The sequence below is a fragment of the Zosterops lateralis genome (assembly GCF_965231275.1).
Source record: "Zosterops lateralis genome assembly, chromosome: 1".
Lineage (NCBI taxonomy): Eukaryota > Metazoa > Chordata > Aves > Passeriformes > Zosteropidae > Zosterops > Zosterops lateralis.
The window spans coordinates 40,933,931-40,954,953 of NC_139762.1; the positions used below are offsets into that span (position 1 = coordinate 40,933,931).

Consider the following 21,023-nt stretch of genomic DNA (forward strand, 5'->3'; position numbering starts at 1 on the left):
AAGGAAGAGAAGCACCAAGAAAAGTGATTGCTATTACTTTATGATAACATTGCAACTCATTTGCACTGCACTGGAGGCCATCAGTGGAGAGAGAGGAGATGGATTGCAACCAAACTGCTGGAACAGATTTTGCTATATCAGTATGTGGCTGAAAATACACAGGTATCAGCATTTGACCTTGGGTGTACTAAAGTGGCACATTTTCTAATTCCTCTAAATACATGCATCCCTAAATTAAAAAAATTAACACAATTAATCCATAAATGAAGTCTCACCTTTTAGAGAGAAAATATTACCAGCAAATTCTCAACAATGTTGAGCTCACTTACCTTCTCCCTACATTCTGGGCTACAAATTCATTATTCCTGACCCTTATAGCAGATGAAATTATATGAAAAACACACATTGCTCTTTAGCTTCCTTCTTTGTACATTTGATGAATTATTTTTTCCCAAGTCTTATGTAATAATATCATATTATGCACACAAACACTTAAAGCCACAAATATATGCTGGGTCAAGAACAACAGTGCAACGATTTTCCAATTTTCCCAGTACAAAAAAAGTAAATGTGAATGCATAAAAATAGACACAAATATATTTTGTAATTACTGGTAATTAACCAAATGGAGTACATTTTTAAAAACAACCACAATTCTATGAACATTTGTAATATACTTCAAATTCTTTCTTGCCCAGTCCAAATGTAACACAAAATCCTTCAGTGAAGAAAGTTAAGTGGAAGTTGAAAATGTATGTATGACATCATTTAAATTAACATGGACATTAAAAAAAATTTAAACTCAATCAGAGCTTCAGGAAGTCTGAGAGACATCAGATCAATAACCATAGTTTTTCTTCTATAATAACATTATGAATGGAAGTTACTTTGTCCCTTTTTGCTCTTTTTTCCCCTTTTTATCTTTATCTAACCACTAATTAATTAGAAGAGGGAACATATACATGGATTTAGCTGTATGACTTTATTATTTACTACACTGAACAATATTCTACCTGATTATTATGTGGCACTGTTATATTAAGCTGAGGACAAAAGACTTTTATATTCAGGAAGTCAGTAGGAATTCCAGAATCCTTCATGAGGATTGCAAAGACAGATTCTGTGAGTCCAGTCTTGCAGAGTTATCCACATGAACAAGAAGTCTGCTGAAAGGACCAAAGTTTCTACTTAGTTTCTATTGCTTCAACATAAAATTAAGAACATTTAAGTTTTCTTCATAAAGAACAGTTTTAATATTGTGTCAAGAGAAAACATTAAAAAGCTTTTCTTAATTATAGCACATTAAGTTGAACCTACCTTTCTGCTAAGCAGAGCAAAGAGGGCACCAAAAAACACATGGCTGTCTCTGGCAGATAAGAAATCTACTAAGGTCTGGAAAAACAATATGAAACAAGGTAAGTAAATATGTAATTCTGTGAAAATATAAAGTATATTAGTTTCTTTTATGACTCAAACCCATACAGAAATATTTATTGAAAAGTAAAAGTTAAAATATAAAATCCTTACACAATATATTAAAAGCCTTAGGTACATTTAAAGTACACTTAAATATACACTTAAAATCTTAGAATACACCCAGTAGGACAAGCAAGGATGCTTCTTCTCAAACTACAATCAGTATCTCTTTGACTGCTTAAGCATCTCTGTTACACCATTGTAAAAATTTGGGTTTGTGTAACTCTTCAGAACTCTAAATCAGGCCTCCTGAAGTCAAAAGCTAATAACCATATTATTAACTTATATTTAATAATTTGAGTTAATATTTAATAAGCTTATATTTAAACAGCACAGTAATTTCAGGCCCTGCCTGTATTCCTGTTCATGATTTATATCTAAGTAAACTCCCTATTTGTCTAGATTCTCTAAAAATAGGTTTTCTGATACTATATGATAATAATTGCCATTGTTTTTCTGCAGCATGTTAGAATCACAAAACCCTAGTTATACTGATTTTGATCTCAACTGTATCTCAGTTTAGCCACAAAGCAGCAATAGTTAAGTACAGATTCTTAGACTGATGGTAATGTATAGCAAGGGATGTCTGGGTTGACACAGAATATCTAGACACAGAATACTTTAGAAGTGAAAAACCACAGCAGAAATTAGTGTAAAATATATTTCCATTTTAAAAGTATATAAAACTATTTGAATCATAGTAACATGTAGCTCAGGACAGTGTATACACAAGCATTACTTTTTATATGAATAAATGTTTAGATTAGTCCAAATGTTTACAATCTATTTGTCTCAAACAGCCAATAATCCTACATCAGACCAATTAACTTACAGAGAAGAAATTATTTTTATGATACTACTAATACATCTCCAAATCACAGAGATTATCTTACCTTACAAGCCTGACAAGGTAAGGAATTTAGTCCCACCTAGGTCAAATCTGAAAAGCATGTGTTATTCCATTAAGTAGCTAATTAAACAAAATTAGCAATTTTATAAAGCATTTACTTTATGTGCTCCACTTGCTATAACCCATTCTCTTTGATTTTTAACAGCAGCAAGGTTTTGGAAAATGTCTATGGAACAAAGGAAGACACATAAATGGACTCTCTCTCTCTCTAATATTTTCATTTTACCATATGTTGTCACATAACAGAGCAAAACACTGTCTAATTTCTTTGAACCATAACTAGCTCATTTTACTCTTTTATTTCAATGCATAAAAAGATATTAATTTCTTAAAGAAATATTACTCACACAGAAAAACAAGCTGTTCTTTTCTATGAGAATTCTGGCTTTTACTTGTATGATGATGCCTAAAGTGAATATAGTAGTAACTTACTTAATGACCACCTCAAGTATTTTAAGCCCCACACAAAAAGTTGTGTGTAGCCTTATCATTTCTGTTATCAGCTACTGCACTTACAGGTCATATTGACTGAATTATCTACATTATGCTGCTCCTCTCCATAATTAAGATAATGATTTGCTACTGTTTCCATATACTACAAGTAAGGGAGGAAAAATAAAGGATACCATCAGCAAAAAAAATATTTGAAGACTTCATAAACTTAGACTGTTCTGCACAGGTAGAGCCTGTAGGTGGTGCATCTGCCTCATGAAAAAATATTCTGTAATGCAATAGTAGTGTAGCCCCAAGGTTTAAATCTGTTTCAACATTTTTAAAAAAACATTTATTTTACCAGTATGCTTTTCCCTTTGCAAAGTCATTTGCTACAGTGCAGGGTGACTTTGCTCATCTCCTTTCAAAAGTCTACAGTTTCTTTTAACTGAACCAATTGTGCTGATTTTTCTAATTCTTCTCTCACTTCAGGAAGCATTTCTTAAGTCTCATAACTAGAAGTCCTAGATGAATGCAGCTGGCTTATAGGACAGTTGTTTTGAAAACTAGTGAAAAAACCCACACCAACTGCTCATGTGAAGAGAGAGGAACAGACTCACTTTGTTCCATAAGGCAAGAATATCTGTATATTGCTTTTTCAGTATATATCATTCTAATCATAATAAACTGACATGCAACATAAAGGATAAAGGTACTGTGAGGAATTCTACCTGAGACAGATTTGCAATTCCACCCAGGCTGTGGAGCATTTCCTACAGGAAAATTTAAAAAGCAAAAGAAGTAGTTAAGAATTACTTAAAATAAGTAGATAAAGAAAAACACAAGAGATAAAATTTTAAAAATTCTTAAACTGGAGCCTTCCGTTTCCTTCACCAACTACATTATGGGAATTTTACATATCTATAGGATTCTAAAGTCAAATATTAAGAATAGGGCTCAGAGCAATGACCAAGCCATCTGTTATGGAGATTTACAGTTTCTTTGTTAGGGTCAGCAACAACATATATCACATAAGAAATACGAGAAATTGAGCAAGTTATGCAGTAATGGTGTAAAATCACTCTTGAAATCTATTTATTTGCAATTCCCATCCTCACATATAGAAATATAGATACATACATTTATGTGTGTGTTCATAAAATTTTTAAACAAAACAAACGTTTCTACACACAGGCACCAAGACAACTCGTGCCTGTGACATTTACATGCATCCCCTTATCCAAGCAAGAAACAATATTGGGACATACTGACCTGGTAGCATGAATCCCTTATTAATAATCTCAGGCAGATTAATAGTCTAAAAAAATGGACGGGCAGAGCTTGAATAACCACTGCCTGTAAATGTAATATTCAAAACATAAACCAAATGAAATTAAAATTAAGTTTGAACACTTAAATAAAACAGCTTGATTCATAATCAATTGACTACACAATTAGTGAGCTGCAACTGTTCAACATACCGTACCATAGAACTTTTAATACCATTTATATACAAACACAGCAGCAGCTATAAATAAATTTATTTAATTATATGAGCATTACCAGCCATCACTTATTATCACTGGATTGATGAGGGAAAACATATGCCTATCTTTAAGAACAAACTAACTGTGCTTTGATATAAACTTTTAGTGGTTGAATTGAGGCTCAAAAGAGCAAAGTAAATGAGAAATCACACAGCAAACTTCAGTGCACAAAATACACTTATGCAGAAATATGGGTGCTACGGAAGTAAAAATAGCTATATTTAAAATATTCTTTTGAATTATCATAATCTATCCTGGCTTTTAAAAACTCTATTATGCTGGGAATAAATTATTATTTAGTTCAAATGTGCTTGAAATAGGATTGTATTTCCATATAGAACTTCCTCCTTTATATTTATCCCTATGATTCTCCAGTATAAGATATGGCAGAAAACACAAATCAGATTTGCAGAAAGTGTCCAGGGGCAGTAAATATCCAGTAATGGAATCACTATTTCCACTGCCTGTTGAAAGTACACATCCCCATTTCCCTATTTTAAATAAACCTAAAATTAGACATTTTTGCCATGTGTTTTTTGTTGTTGCTTTAACTGAGAGAACAAAATTTGTTTGGATATGTTTCTTGGAAACAGAAGAAGTGTATGGGTCATGGCAGTTCTCTTCCCATTTCATCATCTGCAGTTAGGAAAGACGCCAATAGCTAAAAATACTTCCATAAAAATAAATATTTTACAAATAGATACTAACAAACTCTCAGTCCTTTTATGCCAATATTCTGCCCAAAGTAATACCATTTTTCATCATCATTCCCTAATTGGCCACTTCAGAATAGCACAAAACTTTCATGGAAAGAAAATTGCAAACATATATCTGTGTAGGTCAGATTTTAAAGTGGCCTGAAGATATTACCATGGTGGACCTGAGCCTGGTTAACATTTGAGAGCCTCTTCTACTGCAGAGACATTTACAATATATATTACTAAATACACCAGGGTATATCCAGCTTATCTACATATTTACTAATTTATGCTTGTTTCATCAACCTTGCCTGGGTGCTTTCACTCTTAATACAAGAGGCTTGTTTTGCCATACCACTATCACAAAGAATCATCAAAGAAAACCCAAATATAAGCCAAGTATGTCACAATGTATTAACAGAACTTGGGAAATCACAATGTAAGCTATCCTTAGATTTTTGGCAAATGAAGCTGAGCCACTGATCTCCCACTGGTGAGTACTGAGTTCACATGCAAAAAAAAGGTACCAGATTTAAAAATCACTTAAATTATCTGTTTTAAACTCACTGTCATTTAGACAATCAAAGAAGAGATCCCTAGTTCTCCACTCGGTTCTGAATAAAGGTCTAAGCAAACTTTGTGCTGTTTTTCAGATTCTGAAAATTCTAGTAATTACACATTGATATCTTTCAGTGCTTTAGGATTCCGTCTTTAAACTTCTACCACTTAAGGGTTTTTTAAGAAAATGTATCTGAGCTTTAAAAAGGAAAATTTAATACACTGCAAAGGAGTATAGTAAAACAATCCTGAAAAATGAAACTGTTTTCCCCAAAAAATATCCTTCTCTGCCCCCTCTATTTTTGTAAGGTCTTGTACTTCTTCCTCACATAAATGAGAGCAGCATAAGAAAAGGGATTGCCCTTTCCAATCCTGTTACACACAGAAATACAAACACATACAAGTGGTACCAACTTATTTGAATTTTATGGAGGCCACTGGCTTCTCACTATAAAGGCCTCTCACTATAAAGTCCATAAAATGCAAATAGAATCAGTAAAATAAATTAGAAAAATAAATCATGGATTACAGACACCATTTACAGACAAATGATCAAGAAACAATAGCAGTTAGAATTTTGGCCATCCAAGTTTTGTGTCACACCCAGTCCTTCATTCTTCTGTCTCACTAACCCGAGCATTGCTCCTCAAAACCAATACACAAAAGTGGTTGTTTAAAACTGAGATTATGAAGTGCTGCTGGTAATTTCCACTGATGGGTGTATTGTAACAATATGGGATATTATCCATGCATTTTGCTTCTTCATGGAAGGCGAGAAAGAGTGGCCCTCCTTCTTGGTTAGGAATGTTTCACCTACTGACCTGAAGGTAAGTCTGTCCTTAACTAAAGTTGTAAAGATATCTTGAAACAGCTGATGCTTGGGATGTTTGCTAAAATTTCTCTCATTCTTGTAGATCATGCTAATAAGGAAGAAAAAAAAGAAAAATGGTGAACTGAAAATTATCTTGCCACAAGACAGTTTTACACTGCTACAACTTAACATTAGCAACAAAAACTAAGAAATGTCATATCAACAGTTATCACGGAATAACAGGATTTCCGATTGCCAGACATTAACAGTCTGTCTCATGCATAACCTGGTATAACTTTTCCAAATAAAGAAAGCATCACTATTTAAAATGAGTTTATTAACTGTCACCAGTATATTCTGCTGAGTGGGAAAGTTTGAAACTTGCAAAGGCAGCAACATATACAGTTAGGTTTAAAAATTAAAAATACGTAATTCTCATCTCAAATACTGGATTAACATGAAAGTACAAGTAACAGACACATGTAAAAATACAAATGCCTTCAACACCCCAACAAGGTGATACTCTTGGATACATAAAGATGTTCAGAGATACAAGAGTGTCACCATCAGCTTTTTATATTATTTTAAACTAAATTTTTCAAGCTCAACAGCTTCTGTTGATTCTTGCCATTGACCACTGGACTTTTGTTCATTGCTTTTGCCACATTCCAAGTTCTTGTCACACTGGTTTGATCACTTTCAATATATATAGCTGGAAGCTAATGAAGGAAGGGATAGTTGTCATGAGGCAAACACTGCATTTTAAGTTTTATGAGAATATTATCAAGCAAAAGTACCTTTTTTCAAGTTCTGACTTGAACTTTGAATCTAAAAGTTGACATAATAGAATACACACAAAACAAAACTGATGTGGCAGAAAACTGATGCAAAGCAAGACCAGAAAACAAGTTCGGAGAGGTAAGTAAAAGGTGAAAAATGGTGTCTTTTAAAATTTATGATAGCAAGGCTCAACAAAATCTGCAACACATGCTCATTACCTGTCCCAATTCAATTGCATAGCCTTTACATTCTTTTTAGGTTGTACAACTCACATGTTTCAGCTTTCTGCTCAGAAGCAATTCCAGGCCTCTAACCAGGCAGAAAGTGCATAACTCCTACCTCACATGGATGAATCCTTTAGTCATTTTGTCCTATCTTTTTACAGAATTGAAAGGAAGAAAATGTTCTGTGATTCCAAAGACTCACACCCATCATCATGTGTTGGTTTTCTTTGCTTCAAATGCAAAGCAAATACAAGCTTCACTCAGTGAGCTGAGGTGAAGGAGATTTGACTTTCTCCTGTAAGTTGGTATTTATGCCCTGGATATTTTTAGCTGAAGTGTTATTCTTCAAAGACAAATTGTTTATGGTTAAAATGCTGATCTTATTTTATATTCTTTACCACTCTCCCCCATGCTGCTACTCACACATCTTTAAGCCTTCCTTCGTGTGACATTGTGAAAGGGCACAGAGGAAAACAAATCTGCTAGGCTCCTTTATTATATGCAACAATAGCTGCATAAAACCTGCTTAAAATACAAAATAAAGCAATTTTTTTCTGTTAAAATAAAAAATATGGTATACTAGAATGAGAAGGGGATCAGTTTCATTCTTTTACCCATTCTAAATGTGATTTGTCCCACACAGAAGATCTAATGCTGCCAAGAAAAAAGAAAAAAAAAAAAGAGACAAGAAACACATCCACTACTCAAGATTTTGCTAGCATGTTTTAATCATTATAGAACACAATGTTCTAAGCATATGCCAGAAACTATAATCACCATTAATTATAATTCTAAAGCATATTTAATAACAGTTATTAAAAAACACCTGTTGGTTCTTTGACTGAACACTTAAGAGAGACTGGAGCCTCTTTAGATCAGAATAATCCCTAGGAAAAAAACACGATAGGATGTCTTAATAGTTACATAAAAGTATTTCCATAAGTGTAAAGAAGGTCAACAAGCAACTAAGATACTGACAGAAAATACAGTTTTCTAGCGTTGCCTGGTGTCCACATGTTGTGTACAGAAGAATTTACAGCTTCTTTAGAATGCCTTAACTCAACAAAGGTGTAAATAAACTTTGTGACCAGAGTAACAGTTGTCATGTTTATACTGCATTTCAAATTGAAGCATTCTGCTTTGGCAGCCAGTGCAAATTCCACACGAGTCCTGCTGAAGTTCAAAGTAAAACGTCAGATGCTATACCTCATAGAGATCCCAGGAAGCTTTTTGTCTGTTGCTTTTTCTGTGCTCTTCAGCTTTTTGTCCTGATCAGGCATTGTGTATCACGATTATCATTATGGGGCTAAAAAATAATTTCCTTAAAAACAAAGCGGATACAAAGAATTATATCACTACAGCAAAAGGAACACATTTACCTAGAGAACCAACTGATACCACTTTTAGGAAAAAAAAAAAGCTTTGCCATTTTGCCACCATGAAACCTTGGGCATTATATCAGGATATCCTTTGAAATTCCAAATATTAATAAGAAAGCTATTAACCCAACATACAGAAACCTTGGTTTTCCAACACATGTGTAGATAATACTGTCTTGCTCTTTTATGTATTTTTTATTAGGATTTTTTCCTCTTCTTTCATCTTCTTGCCATTTTTTCTCTCTGTGAATTGGCTGGTTGTGTTACAGCAGTGCTTACAGGCTAATATCAAGGTTGTCAACAACAAGTCTGTTGTCCAGACAACAGAGAATATAGTAATTATATCATCCAAATAAACAAGTGAAATGAAGAGTAGAAAAAGGAGATATCTGACAAAAAAAAAAAGACATACAGCAAGTTGAGAGAGGTGATTCTCCCCCTCTACTCGACTCTCCTGAGACCCCACCTGGACTACTGCATCCAGCTCTGAGGTCCCCATCAGAAGAACAAGAGGGACATGTTGGAGTGAGTCCAGAGGAGGGCTACAAAGAGGATCAGAGGGCTGGAACACCTTCTCTGTGCTGAGGGAAGCTGAGAGTGGTAGGATTGCTCAGCCTGGAGAAAAGAAGGCTCCAGGGAGATACTGAGCAGCAGCCCACTACCTAAAGGGGCCTACAAAAGAGTTGGAGAGGGACTTTTTACATAGGCATTTGGTGTTAGGACAAGGAGATGATGACTTTAGGCTAAAATAAGTCAGGTTTAGATTAGATATCAGGAGGAAATTCTTTACTAGGAGGGTGATGAAGTGCTGGAACAGATTGCCCAGAGAAGTTGTGGACATCAGGTTGGATGGGGCTGTGATCAACCTGGTATATAGTGACAGGTGTCTGCCATGGCAGAGACTTGGAACTCGATCATCTTAAGGCCTCTTCCCACCCAAACCATTCTATGAATCCATGATCAAATAGTCTGCCAAAGAATTACAGAAATTTTCAGCAGTTTAGAATCTAGGCTTTCAGAATGTTTTATACCAAACCTACCTGCTTTCCTTGAAGTGGGACACACAGCTTCTTTCCACAGATGAGCAGATGTGTATGGCATGGCCTCATCAGGGCCATTACCACACATTTTAATGTCCCTGGAGACAAACATTCAGTATGTGGGTCTGACTTCCCACAAAAGCCCTGAGCTAGTCACTTGCACAGTACACACCACCTGTTCACTGAGAATCTTCTAAAGCCCTAGAAACATACAAAAGACATGGAAAGAGGACACTCAAGAGGAATCTCTTGCTGCAACAAAAGCAACTATATTGATGCAGATCCTTCTCTGAGTGAAAAAAAAAATGGTCAGGCAGAGGCTGGGGCTGTAGAATTATCCTAGAGAATTACATAGAGCTGTAGCATATTGGTAGAGCATTTTCAATTCAAAAACCAAGGATATAATACCACTGTCTGATCCTTTCTACGAATTTTACTGTTCACTAAACACGGACTGTTTGGATGTTCCCTTTGGTGCGTCTTTAACAAGATTTTCTGCATCAAACTTGATGGCCTCCTTTTCTTGCTGTGCAGTATAGAAGTCCACTGCTACTGATTTTTATTTCTCCTCCTCATAAGGCAAAGAAGAAAAAAAACTGGACATGAAACAAAAGCATTGAAAACATTGAAACAGAAGTTGCTCCTCCCCAAATAAACATCAGAGTCATTTTTCCAGTTATACAATCTCACATCACAGAACTACCAAAAATGCAACTGTTGACAGTATGAACTCCTGCACTGTAGTAAATCCCTCTCGGAAGTGGCCTGTAAGCCCAGTTCATTAATATTTTAAAGGTTTGTAACCTTTACAGAAGTCTCTGTGCAAAATTGAACCCAATAAACATAAAGCTAAATTCCCTTCACTGCTGCTGAGAATGAAGGGACACTGGTCACTCAAGGATACAGCCCTCACCCAGTTCTGAGGACTCACCCTGAGGTTACCTCTCTGTTTCCTAGAGGCCAAAAAGTCAGCACAGGTCAGTAAGACCTTCAAGAAAGAGGCCAGCTCTGGCCACACATTGACCCTGCACTGACCTCTTTAGTCTGTCAGCCCAGCATTATCTCAGATGTACAGTTCACTGGATTGGGAAACCAGATCCAGGTTACAAATAATCTCTCCTACTTTAGCCCTGATTACCTTGTCTCCAAAGTTCTTCTACTGTACAAGGGCAACATGCAGAAAGGAGGATTTATCCATGCCGCTTAGAGTGTTATGCCCTTCACCTTACTACAGAGATTAAGCTAATTAATTAACAGCCAGCTGCCAGTGAAAATGGCTTTCCCCATTCCTTCCCTTCCCCTTTGGCCAGGAATTCTTCTCTATTTCTTCAGCTGATCTGACCCAAACCTGAGCCAGTTTGGAGAGCTAAACACACAGAAAACAATACACCTCCGTTTATATTGTTACTTTCCTACTAATTTAGCTGACTGAAACACTGGCCTGCTGAGTGTCTCTTCTGACAGGGCAGGAATGCACAGGTGTAAATTGAGGGAAAAGAGCAGAAAGCCCCTTCCATCAGTAGCCAGTCATTAAATCAGGTTGGTATATTAGTATCATGTCCTGAGTGAGGGGTCAACAAACAGAAACAACTCAATTTTCCTTCTATCAGCCAGAAACCTGAGAGAAAACAGACATTAATATTCCCTTACCTATTCTCACAGTTATTTGACTTTCTCATTTGACATCACCAAGTAAGTTCTCATCCCATGTTTCTTCTTCACTTGTGCCAGCAGAAATTTCCATGGAGCCAGGCTATTCACTGTCCTCATCAGTATCCTCCTGCTATGACACCAGCCATAAGGAATGTGTATGAAACACACCAAACAACACTCAGTTGGTGTCAGATAAAAACTGAAATCAGACAACTCTTTTCAAGAACAGAGACACAATAAAATAAAAATGTCTTTACAGCACAGTCTCATTTAATTTCATTCAAGACAATGAAATTAGAGCAATAGCATAAAATAAATAAAATGCATTCATTTTAATTGGGGGTAATTGCATTTAATTAGTTATGTTGATTCAATTACATAGGAAGAGACAGGCATTCTGACAGCACTGGAAAGCAGGATAGGACAAGAAATGCTCCAAGAACATTTGGAGAAATTAGAGAATCCACATGGATGAGAAACAGGAGACAAAGGAATTACCCCAGACTTGATCTATGGTCCAGCCTAGTATCTGTCCCAGATGACATGAGCACATGAGCTTCAGAAGGTAAAAACAAGCCCTAAAACAAACAAAACCACAAAGTTCTGGAGGATAAATCTGCCCCCACAGACTACAGTGTAATGCTCTCTTCAACAAGAAGATTCCTTATAATCTTTAGTAGAAATAGCTACTGGATATGGATAGTTTGTAAGCCAACTAGTTGCTTGATTTCCCCTTAAACTCCTTTTCTAATCACTCCAGTGGCCAAACTCCACTGTCTAATCATACACAGGATAACAAGCTTAAGGTGGATAAAGCTGTAGATATGTTGGCTTTATTACAATTTTGTTGCTGTTGCTAGACTGGAATACATCTAACATCCCATGTAATACCATAAGCTGGGTCAGATGAAGGTCAGGTGAAAATTCACTCCTTAAAAGCGCAATTAGAAATATATTCTTGTCAAAACAAAAATGGACTTCAAACATGGTCAAAATGGTCAAAGGAAGCATCAAAGGTGATGCAAAATTCACAAAAGATACTTTCCTTATCCAGTCTGAATGAAAAAAAGGGAATTCTGGCTGGCTTCCCATCTTGTTCTCAAAGATCATGGCAGTCATACGGGATCTCCACCTGTGATAGCCTGTGTCTAGGAAACTATTGAAGAACCCACACAGACAATATTTGAAGAATATTTCTTTCATTTTATTAACTGAATCAACATGGAAATTTATGTGTTTGCTATCCACCAAAACTTCTATGCACACATATGTGTCTCAACCTTTCCTTAGTAACTTTGGAGATTCTCTAAAGGTTAACAAGGGTAAGATTCTCCCTGTTTTCCTGACAAATAAAAACATTCAAGCTACTGCTGTTTGGGATTGTTTGTCTTTTGCTTTTTGTTTTGTTTTCCCTCTGTACCACCTCATTCCATAAACGGCCAGGCCTGTTCTCAGATTGCTGGGTCCACCAAACGTCAGTCTCTCGGTTAATCTGCAGAGCATAATTTTCCTCTGTAGAGTTTGCCTAAATCCAGCCTCTTAAACAGCAGTTCACAAATGTAAGGAGAAAGGAAAAAACAAACAAATAAAACAAATAAATAAAAAAGCAACAGGCGATTTCTGAGGTCTATGAGCAGCTCAGTTGAGTATCAACTCGAGAATAACATGCAGCTCTTTGAAGTTCACTCTCTCCACTCTCACCACCACGCAGACCTTATAGGGAATCAGACCGCTGTCACTTGGAGCCTCTGGGGACCACGGGGTTGTTCAATGCCCACTGAAAGCCCAGGCCCGGTGCAGGTGCAGCGCTGTGGGGCACGTCACGAAGTGAAACGGGAGGAGGATGGGGACGTTCCATCGCCTTCCCTCCCCTTCCCTGCCCTCGACTGGACCGGCCCATCCCTCGCCTTGCGTTCCCCTCTGTTCCTGCCCTCCCCCCTCGCCCCCCGCGCTGCCTCAGCGCCTCCCGCGCCCAGTCCCCGCTCCGGCAACGCTCGCTCCGCCTGGACGGGACTCTGGGCCAATCGCCTCCCCTGTTCTTGACCCGCCGGCCAATCGCGAGCCGCCGTGCTGCCCCGTGCCGGGGAGCGCTGGCACCGCTTCCGCCCGGCGCCGTGGCCATGGACACAGGGACGCCCCGGCCGGGCTCGCTCCCCCCGCGGGGCAATGAAAACACAAATGGCCTCAATGGAGTCCAGGAGATTGTTTATTGCTTTTACCAACTTTCTGAAACGTTACAAAAGATAATTTTATTCTAGCAGTAATTAAAACAACACAAAGGGTGAATCTTTCACATTAAAGACAAGTCTGAGAGTTGTGTTTTCTGTATAAACTGAGTATTGATTCGACAGTTGGAATAATGTTTTCATTTGCTTTGGATTTGTTTATAAAGTAAGAAAACGTCACTGTAATTAGAAAAGCAGTCATAAAAAATTCGAACCATACAGTATGTAATCACATTTCAAATAAAGAATATTAAAATCAAAACCGCAGTTCAGCTGCAAAAGCTGAACCTGGAAGACGCCTTTGCACAGGAGCATCAGCAACAATAGAAAGGAAAATACTAGAAATGATGTGTCTTTCCAATAAAATCATTTAGAAAAGTATCGATTTTTAAACTCATTCATTATTCCAAATAAATGTCAACAGATAGTAAATTCAATATGAAAGTGTCTTTAGGTAAAGTTCAACGCCAACTACAAAGTCCTATAAGTTTTCACTAAAAACATTATAAAATAAAATTGACAAACTTACTGAGCAATTTGCTTTATTTATAGCACTACACTTATGCTGACTCAAAGCTGTGTGCATCTCTAATCTTAAAATTTGCTATAAAATAATTATTGTTGGTATAAACAAAGTATTTCCCACATTTTACTGTACTTGATAATTTTGTCCTAGATGAGTAATTAAAACATTACTAATCATAAGAAAGCAGAAAGAAAACTAAGCTTGCTGTGGTGCTCACCTGACAGATTACATTGTGAACTGAGAGTCATGAACCATTTATTTATGATTTACAGAACCTATGTACAAGACAAACCCTTTAGAGCGGTGCAGGCTCTGCAACGTGACATCCACTTGTTACAGAAATATTTTACAGCCTGTCGAACCTGCCTTTGCAAAGGGCACAAATTAGGAAGTGACCGTATAAAGACAGAAATGCAGGTGAAGCAAATGATAACTTATGGGAGAACTTTCATTAAATGAAGAAAAAATGGCCAAGATACTTGGTTGAAAAAGATCCCAAAACCATTAGGGCACCAAGTTCTATCCTGACAGGTTTTCTGATGACAAACTTGGCAATTTGGAACATTTAATGGAACAACTGTATGAAACATTATGTTATAGCTGCAAAATTAATCTAGGAGGAAATTGTTGTTAGCTTGGGCATATGTAAACAGAATGAAAAACGTGTCACTGTAATACATATGAAAATAGTAAGAATGAGTTTCCTAGAATATAATTTAAACACAAAACTGCATTTTAAGTGATATATTTTAGATGATAATTTAAATGGAGTGGTCAAAATTAAGACCTACATTTCATGTAAACATTAATATTTATAAATAAATTAGAAAAAAAAAAGAAAAAAGAAGAAAAAAAAAAAAAAGAGAGGGACTTCCTGAGGTGGCTCTGCAGCCAGGTACACAGTAGCACTAAGCTCCATTCCAGGAAACCAAGGCATCTATAAAAAGTGCAGGGTTGTTTATTTTCTTCTAACTGTTGGAATGGAAATCCATTGGCGTAGTTTTTACAGGGCTTAAGCCCTATGAAAAAAAAAAATCAGTGCACAGCAATTATCACTGCTCTTTTGCATCCATTAAGGCAAAACATATATCTACATACAATAAACTACATCCTTAGCTGTCTTATTTTAATACTATGTGTGATTTTAAAGCAGAGAAGGTGTAAAATGAGCAGTGAATCACATAACCATACATCAGCAACAGAAATTTATGCACTTAATACCAGATCTTCTCCTGTTCATATGGCAAGAAAGTGCAAGTATAACTATTGCCCAAGAACACTGGAACTAAAGGTCACTGTAATCTGGTTTGCCAAGTCATGGTATTTCTGGCACTGATAAAAATATCTACATAATTAAATAAATACTGTGATTAGACTTGTGGGGCTTTGGTTTTATTTCCTTTCAGCTTTACTAAAAATATATCCACTTCCTGTAATATTGACCAAAACTTAACCCTTCTGAAGTAGAAGCCAAATACAAGGTGTACAGCACCATGGAACCCTGATTTCCAGCATTAAAGAGTTAGAAATCCAAGAGGCTTCTAGTAATTTTTTGGGTCTTTGGAAATTGTTGCAGGACTGTGAACACAAAGTGTAAAATACTACTGAGAGGACTGAAGTACTGTATTGTGGATGATGCCACATAATATGCTCAAAATATATCTTACCTCCTTGGATCAGAGCAAGAGGTACTTAGTAGTCAAATACTGAAATGCAGATGGTGTTGTTTAGGATTTTTTAAAATAATGCAGAAAGTTTGAAAAACCATCTGCTGTAGTTTCACTGTTATCTCAGTTTGATCAGAGGGAAACCATGGGCTATTTTCTGAAAGAGCACTAAGTCAAACTAAGGCACAAGCTACACTATTATTTAAGAATGCAGGTCATTACACAGTATTGGTCTAACTGGTAATGCAGATCTCTCTTGCTTTGCCACTGACCTGAGCCTGTTATGACAGTTTGGATACCATTATTCATGTAGCTGTACACTACAATTTCCTTTCTTTACACTCTTCTCAAAATTAATTTAAATGAAAAAAGGAAAGAAAAAAAAAGTTAAATAATTGCATTACATTTAAAGGGAAGAGTAACAGTCCATGTAATAATGTAAATATTATTTTTAAATGTTTCTATTTATTCCCACTGATTGCTTTATTTTTGTAATATACAATTACCCTCTCTACAGGTGACACTTGGCTGAAGAGCAAAATTCCACCTCAAGTGGTATTTTCAGATAAAGTCTGCCCTCCTCCAGAATTAGCTCCTTTTGCAATTGTTGAGAATTTTATCACTTGGTCCATGGTAAAACTCCCAACTCTGCCAAAAGCAGAATTAAGCAAACAGCATCTTCTAGTATTAAATGAGCACAGATTCTACTTAAAGCCATTGTAATGCATCCAGAAAGGTCTAGAGGCAATTCAGAATGTAAAGAGATAATGTTGGAAATTAAAGCCAAAAAAACTAAGATATAAGGCAAAAAAATATTAAGAATGGAAACTGCACAGGTAAGTGATCAAGATTTTCATTTATATATAAAATTCTCATTATTTCAAATATTATAATGCTAAACACTAGAACTTGAAAATGTAAGTACAATAAATGCACTGACTGCATCTTTATCAGTGGAGTCCCCAAAAAATCCCATTTACTTTAATAAATGAATATTTATTTTTTCAATTCATCTTACATGATAGAAATTTATACTAATTAAATAAATAAAGTGTTTAAAAATAAGTTGGTGTGCTATCATATATGCCCTTTACAATGGAAAGGATCAGAACTGTACATACAAATACCACAAGCAATTAGTAATCCATAAAATAATACTGATCACAAACCTATTCCAGAATTGACCTACAACTAATTTAATCAAATACACAGTAAATTTAAAATCTTATTAACCAAGAAATATATTTGATGAAGATATGAAATACTCTAAAATCTTAGAGCTGAGTAAATCAGATGCTGAAAATCTATGGGAAAAAATGTAAGCAAAAACAGGAAGGAAAGAATTCAAGAGTACTGATGTGGTAAGTACTTATAATTTCCTATAGACCAATTGCTGCCTATAATCCAATTTATAGTGTGTAAACATGGAGTGTCCAGAATGGCAAATACTGACTCGGGACTGTAACTACCATTACTGCACTCATACTGCTACTGGACAATAATGAAAACTCAGGAGAATTAAAAAAAAACAAAGAAAGCAGCACACCAGGGTATTTAGATACATTTTAAGGCTTAACTAACCACCTGACTTAGGGCTCCAGGCCACTTCTGTAAAGTAGGATAGACAGAATCCAGAAAACACTAGCATGGAGTGGAGACATAAAACACAGTAGTTCTTGTCAACAGCACATTAACATTTGTTCTATGAAACCACAAAAAAAGTATACCCTGCAAAAACAAGCACTAATTGCCTGCATGGAAAACAAAATTTCTGTAGCGCACATTATAAACAGAGGTATTGCAAAGTTTTAAGCAATGTGGACCAGTAATCATCAGCAAAAGCTGATGTAACTTTTACGCACATATGATTATTGAAAATAATAAGCATTCATTACAGTCTTCCTATTTAAAAATGAAAATAAAATTTCCAATAAAATAAATAGCTGAAGTGTGATTACCACTCATTTGCTGGGAAAATCTTCGCATTATGCAAGCATATCTACAGTGCCCTAAACAATGGCAGAAATTAAATATATGTTGCTCCTTAAACTGGAAATCACACTTCCATGGTATAATATCCTACAGTGATATATACACACACACAAATACACGCAATTCCCATTGGTTCCATTCTATAAAGATGTTTCAGCATCCACGTATCTCACAACATGTGAATTTTCCACTTCTATTTTCACACTTTCTGGTTTTTCAGGGCTGTTTGAAAACAAAGAAGAAAATGTAAGGTCTGGCTCACTTTAGGAAAGGTTAAATTTCAAATGTTTTATATTTCACAATGAACACTGAAATTGTTTACATAGGGATGCTTTTATGATGAGACGTTTCTATTATATTTTAGTAATTGTTAAACACTATTCACCGGAACAGTACAAACTTAAAAAGAGAGAGAGCACCAATATCTCATTCATAAATACCAATTCATAAATTCCACTGCTTTTATTGATTTTAACTTTTCATGCAAAACATCTCTAAAAACAAACGAACAAACCCCCAACACAGCCTGCAAAACTGTCTAGGTAAAAATACTCAAAAATACATAACAAGCAATATTACTAACACTTCTGTATTCTTGGGCAGAGAAATCATCTGTTCACAAGAATGGGAGGACATTTCAGTCTGTTCAAAAGGGGAAACCACGCTTCCAACAACAGCAGAGGACAGTAAGAAACCTGTGTAAGTGTCCATTCAAGTGAAGCAGAAGACCCTAAAGACAGATGGCACCTGAACAAGTGACATTGTTAGGGACACAGACCATGACCAGTGCCTAACTGAATAAGGAATGTCCCAAAGTAGTTCAAAGTCACTAGAAGATGAAATGGAACAGCATAAGAGGGAGGATGAGTTTCAGAAGAGATGACAAATCTGCAGAGTTGCTCTTTAAGGAAAAAAAAAGTAATAGAAATTTATGCAAAGAGAAAAATTCTGTGTCTCCTTAGAAAATACAAGTATGATGGGACTTCACAGAGTCTGTAAACTACAATAGATGGTTGAGGTAGAAAGAAAAGACAATCTGGATCAATTCAGGAAAGGCAAAAACATTTAGAAATTTTTCTTTCTAAAAATGTCATCTGGAACAACATGTCATCTGGAATTATAAAAGACGTGCCTCCTTCAAATCGCATTAGTATTTGAATATAAATCTGAAAAGAGCAGTGCCTACAGAACCATTTTTACCACAGCACTACATGTCTGTCTGTACCACCAGATGAAGACAGTTACACAGAAAACCTTAGCAGAACTGAAATGAGTAATTAACTAGAAATTACTTTTGAATGACCAGTTGTGACACTTCTGAATGTCAACAGGATGAAAAGAAAATGTAGCAAGTACCTCAAAACAGCAACCAATTGAGTTAAGGCTCAAGAAGTCTGCCTTTTAACACTTTCCAGATTAATGCAATATCAGATTGCCTGTTAAAAAGCTGGTTTCTGGCACCAGTGGTTTTTATTTTCAATTTGAAGTTTTAGCAAGTGTCTTACCAACATGGATTTTTTACTGTACTAAGCTCAAGCAGGGTATGTTATGGAATCAAAGGAAAATGTCTTACAGCAAAACATAACAAACAGATGGAATAATGAATACAAGGCTAAGCACAACAAAAACCACTGCAAACTGGTCAGAAGCCTGATTTGCTAGTTTTGCATGTATCTCCATACTAACTTAACATACTCAGGAAACAGGAATGTGAGAGATGAAATAGTACTAACTCATAATTACTTGAAAACCAAATCTAAACATCTTAATTCTTCTGGAAAAAGAAATACAGGCCTGTATATCTTCAAGCCTTATACACCCAATGGCTATCAGATAATGCATGAGAATCAGCTACAAATTCTGTGATGGGCTTCTGAGAACTTAGCAAGAAAGAAAAAAGCCTATTAAGTAAGGAGGGTATACTGACACATACTCTCTTACCTCTTTAATACCTCTATTTTTTGACTTCTTGATGGTCTTGCTTGTGTGATACTCAAGTTTTTGAAATGTTTTAATTAAATATGTTTTACATTTTAAAAACGTTTAAACAATACAGCCTAGCCAATTCACTGGAAATGGTGCCTGCACTGATGAGTCTCTTAAGCTTTTCCTCTCAAAATACACCTCAAAGCTCTTTCTCTCCTCCTTTACCCTTGGTTGACCTGCTGTCCGGCCAAAACAAGCCTATTTCCATGCTAGTTTGGAACAATGCATGTGGTGAATAGACAGATAGTATACAAGTGCTAAGTCACTGCTGGTGTTTCCAACAGTGCCTGAGATGGCTTGGGCAGAGCTATGAACAGAGTAGGAACACTCCAGCCTTGGACAGAATATGAATATTCCCTCCTCACCATGAACACTTTCACTGAGATGTAATTTTATACAAAATCTGACAGTTTTGTATCTCTGAAATATGTCCTCCTCTGATAGCACTGGCTGAAAGGGATCAACCAATAGAAGATGCATAGAACAGGACAACAGGATTGATTAAGTTTAGTTTTCTGAGGCAAACATGCCCATTCTCCTCTTTCCTACATAAAAACTACTACGCAATAGCTGCATGGATGTGGAGCAGTCCACAGATCCCAATCCCTATAAATTACAAGCCTTTCAGGAAGTCGGGGATATTCTGCAGAAATATTCATGTTTTGGCCTGTTTCCCTAGAGATATTCAGCCAGATAGGGAAGAAATTAGGATAGAAGAGCAGAATCATTCATCACACTCAGACTTTGCTCTTTGACGGGGAGCTCACAGAGAAGAAATGCCAGCACAGAAGATGCATGTCAGCTTACAGGGAATGTTCACAGCACTGGGGACTCGTGATCTGTCCATGTACTTCATTGAAGTATATTTCATATTCAGCGAAGATAGTATTTGAGACAGGTTTAATTTTTAGATATTAAAAATGAGTTGAGGAAAAGCAATCCAAGCAACACACTCGCCCATAAAAACAGAAGAGATCTTAGGGCAGTACAAAGCAACAATGAAAGTGCTGGACTTACCTTTTATTCTCAGTGGAACTTGTAGTATTGAGGATCAAACCACTCCCATGCTCATGTACACTCTAGTGTTAAGAAGCCCTAAGCTCATCAGAGTAGTAAACA

At 36.2% G+C, this 21,023-nt stretch overlaps 2 protein-coding genes across 4 annotated transcripts in view; both read right to left on the reverse strand.

The window, feature by feature from the left end:
- The window catches only part of NEK10 (NIMA related kinase 10), a gene marked incomplete at both ends in the record, with an annotated part of 78,365 nt that extends 69,649 nt beyond the window's left edge, over window positions 1–8,716 (reverse strand). The window contains 12 exon segments of the mRNA XM_083879037.1: window positions 297–348; window positions 1,318–1,329; window positions 1,331–1,392; window positions 2,485–2,552; window positions 2,903–2,981; window positions 3,550–3,591; window positions 4,091–4,174; window positions 6,439–6,541; window positions 7,016–7,092; window positions 7,095–7,151; window positions 8,263–8,323; window positions 8,643–8,716. Of these exon segments, the coding sequence (XP_083735163.1) occupies window positions 297–348; window positions 1,318–1,329; window positions 1,331–1,392; window positions 2,485–2,552; window positions 2,903–2,981; window positions 3,550–3,591; window positions 4,091–4,174; window positions 6,439–6,541; window positions 7,016–7,092; window positions 7,095–7,151; window positions 8,263–8,323; window positions 8,643–8,716 (771 nt within the window).
- A 4,995-nt stretch (window positions 8,717–13,711) lies between these two features.
- Window positions 13,712–21,023, reverse strand: part of SLC4A7 (solute carrier family 4 member 7) — a 92,735-nt gene continuing 85,423 nt past the window's right edge. For all 3 annotated transcript variants that reach the window (XM_083856336.1, XM_083856338.1, XM_083856337.1), the window contains exon 25: window positions 13,712–18,140. In XM_083856336.1, the coding sequence (XP_083712462.1) occupies window positions 18,059–18,140 (82 nt within the window). In that variant the 3' untranslated portion in view covers window positions 13,712–18,058. The remainder of the gene's footprint in view (window positions 18,141–21,023) is intronic.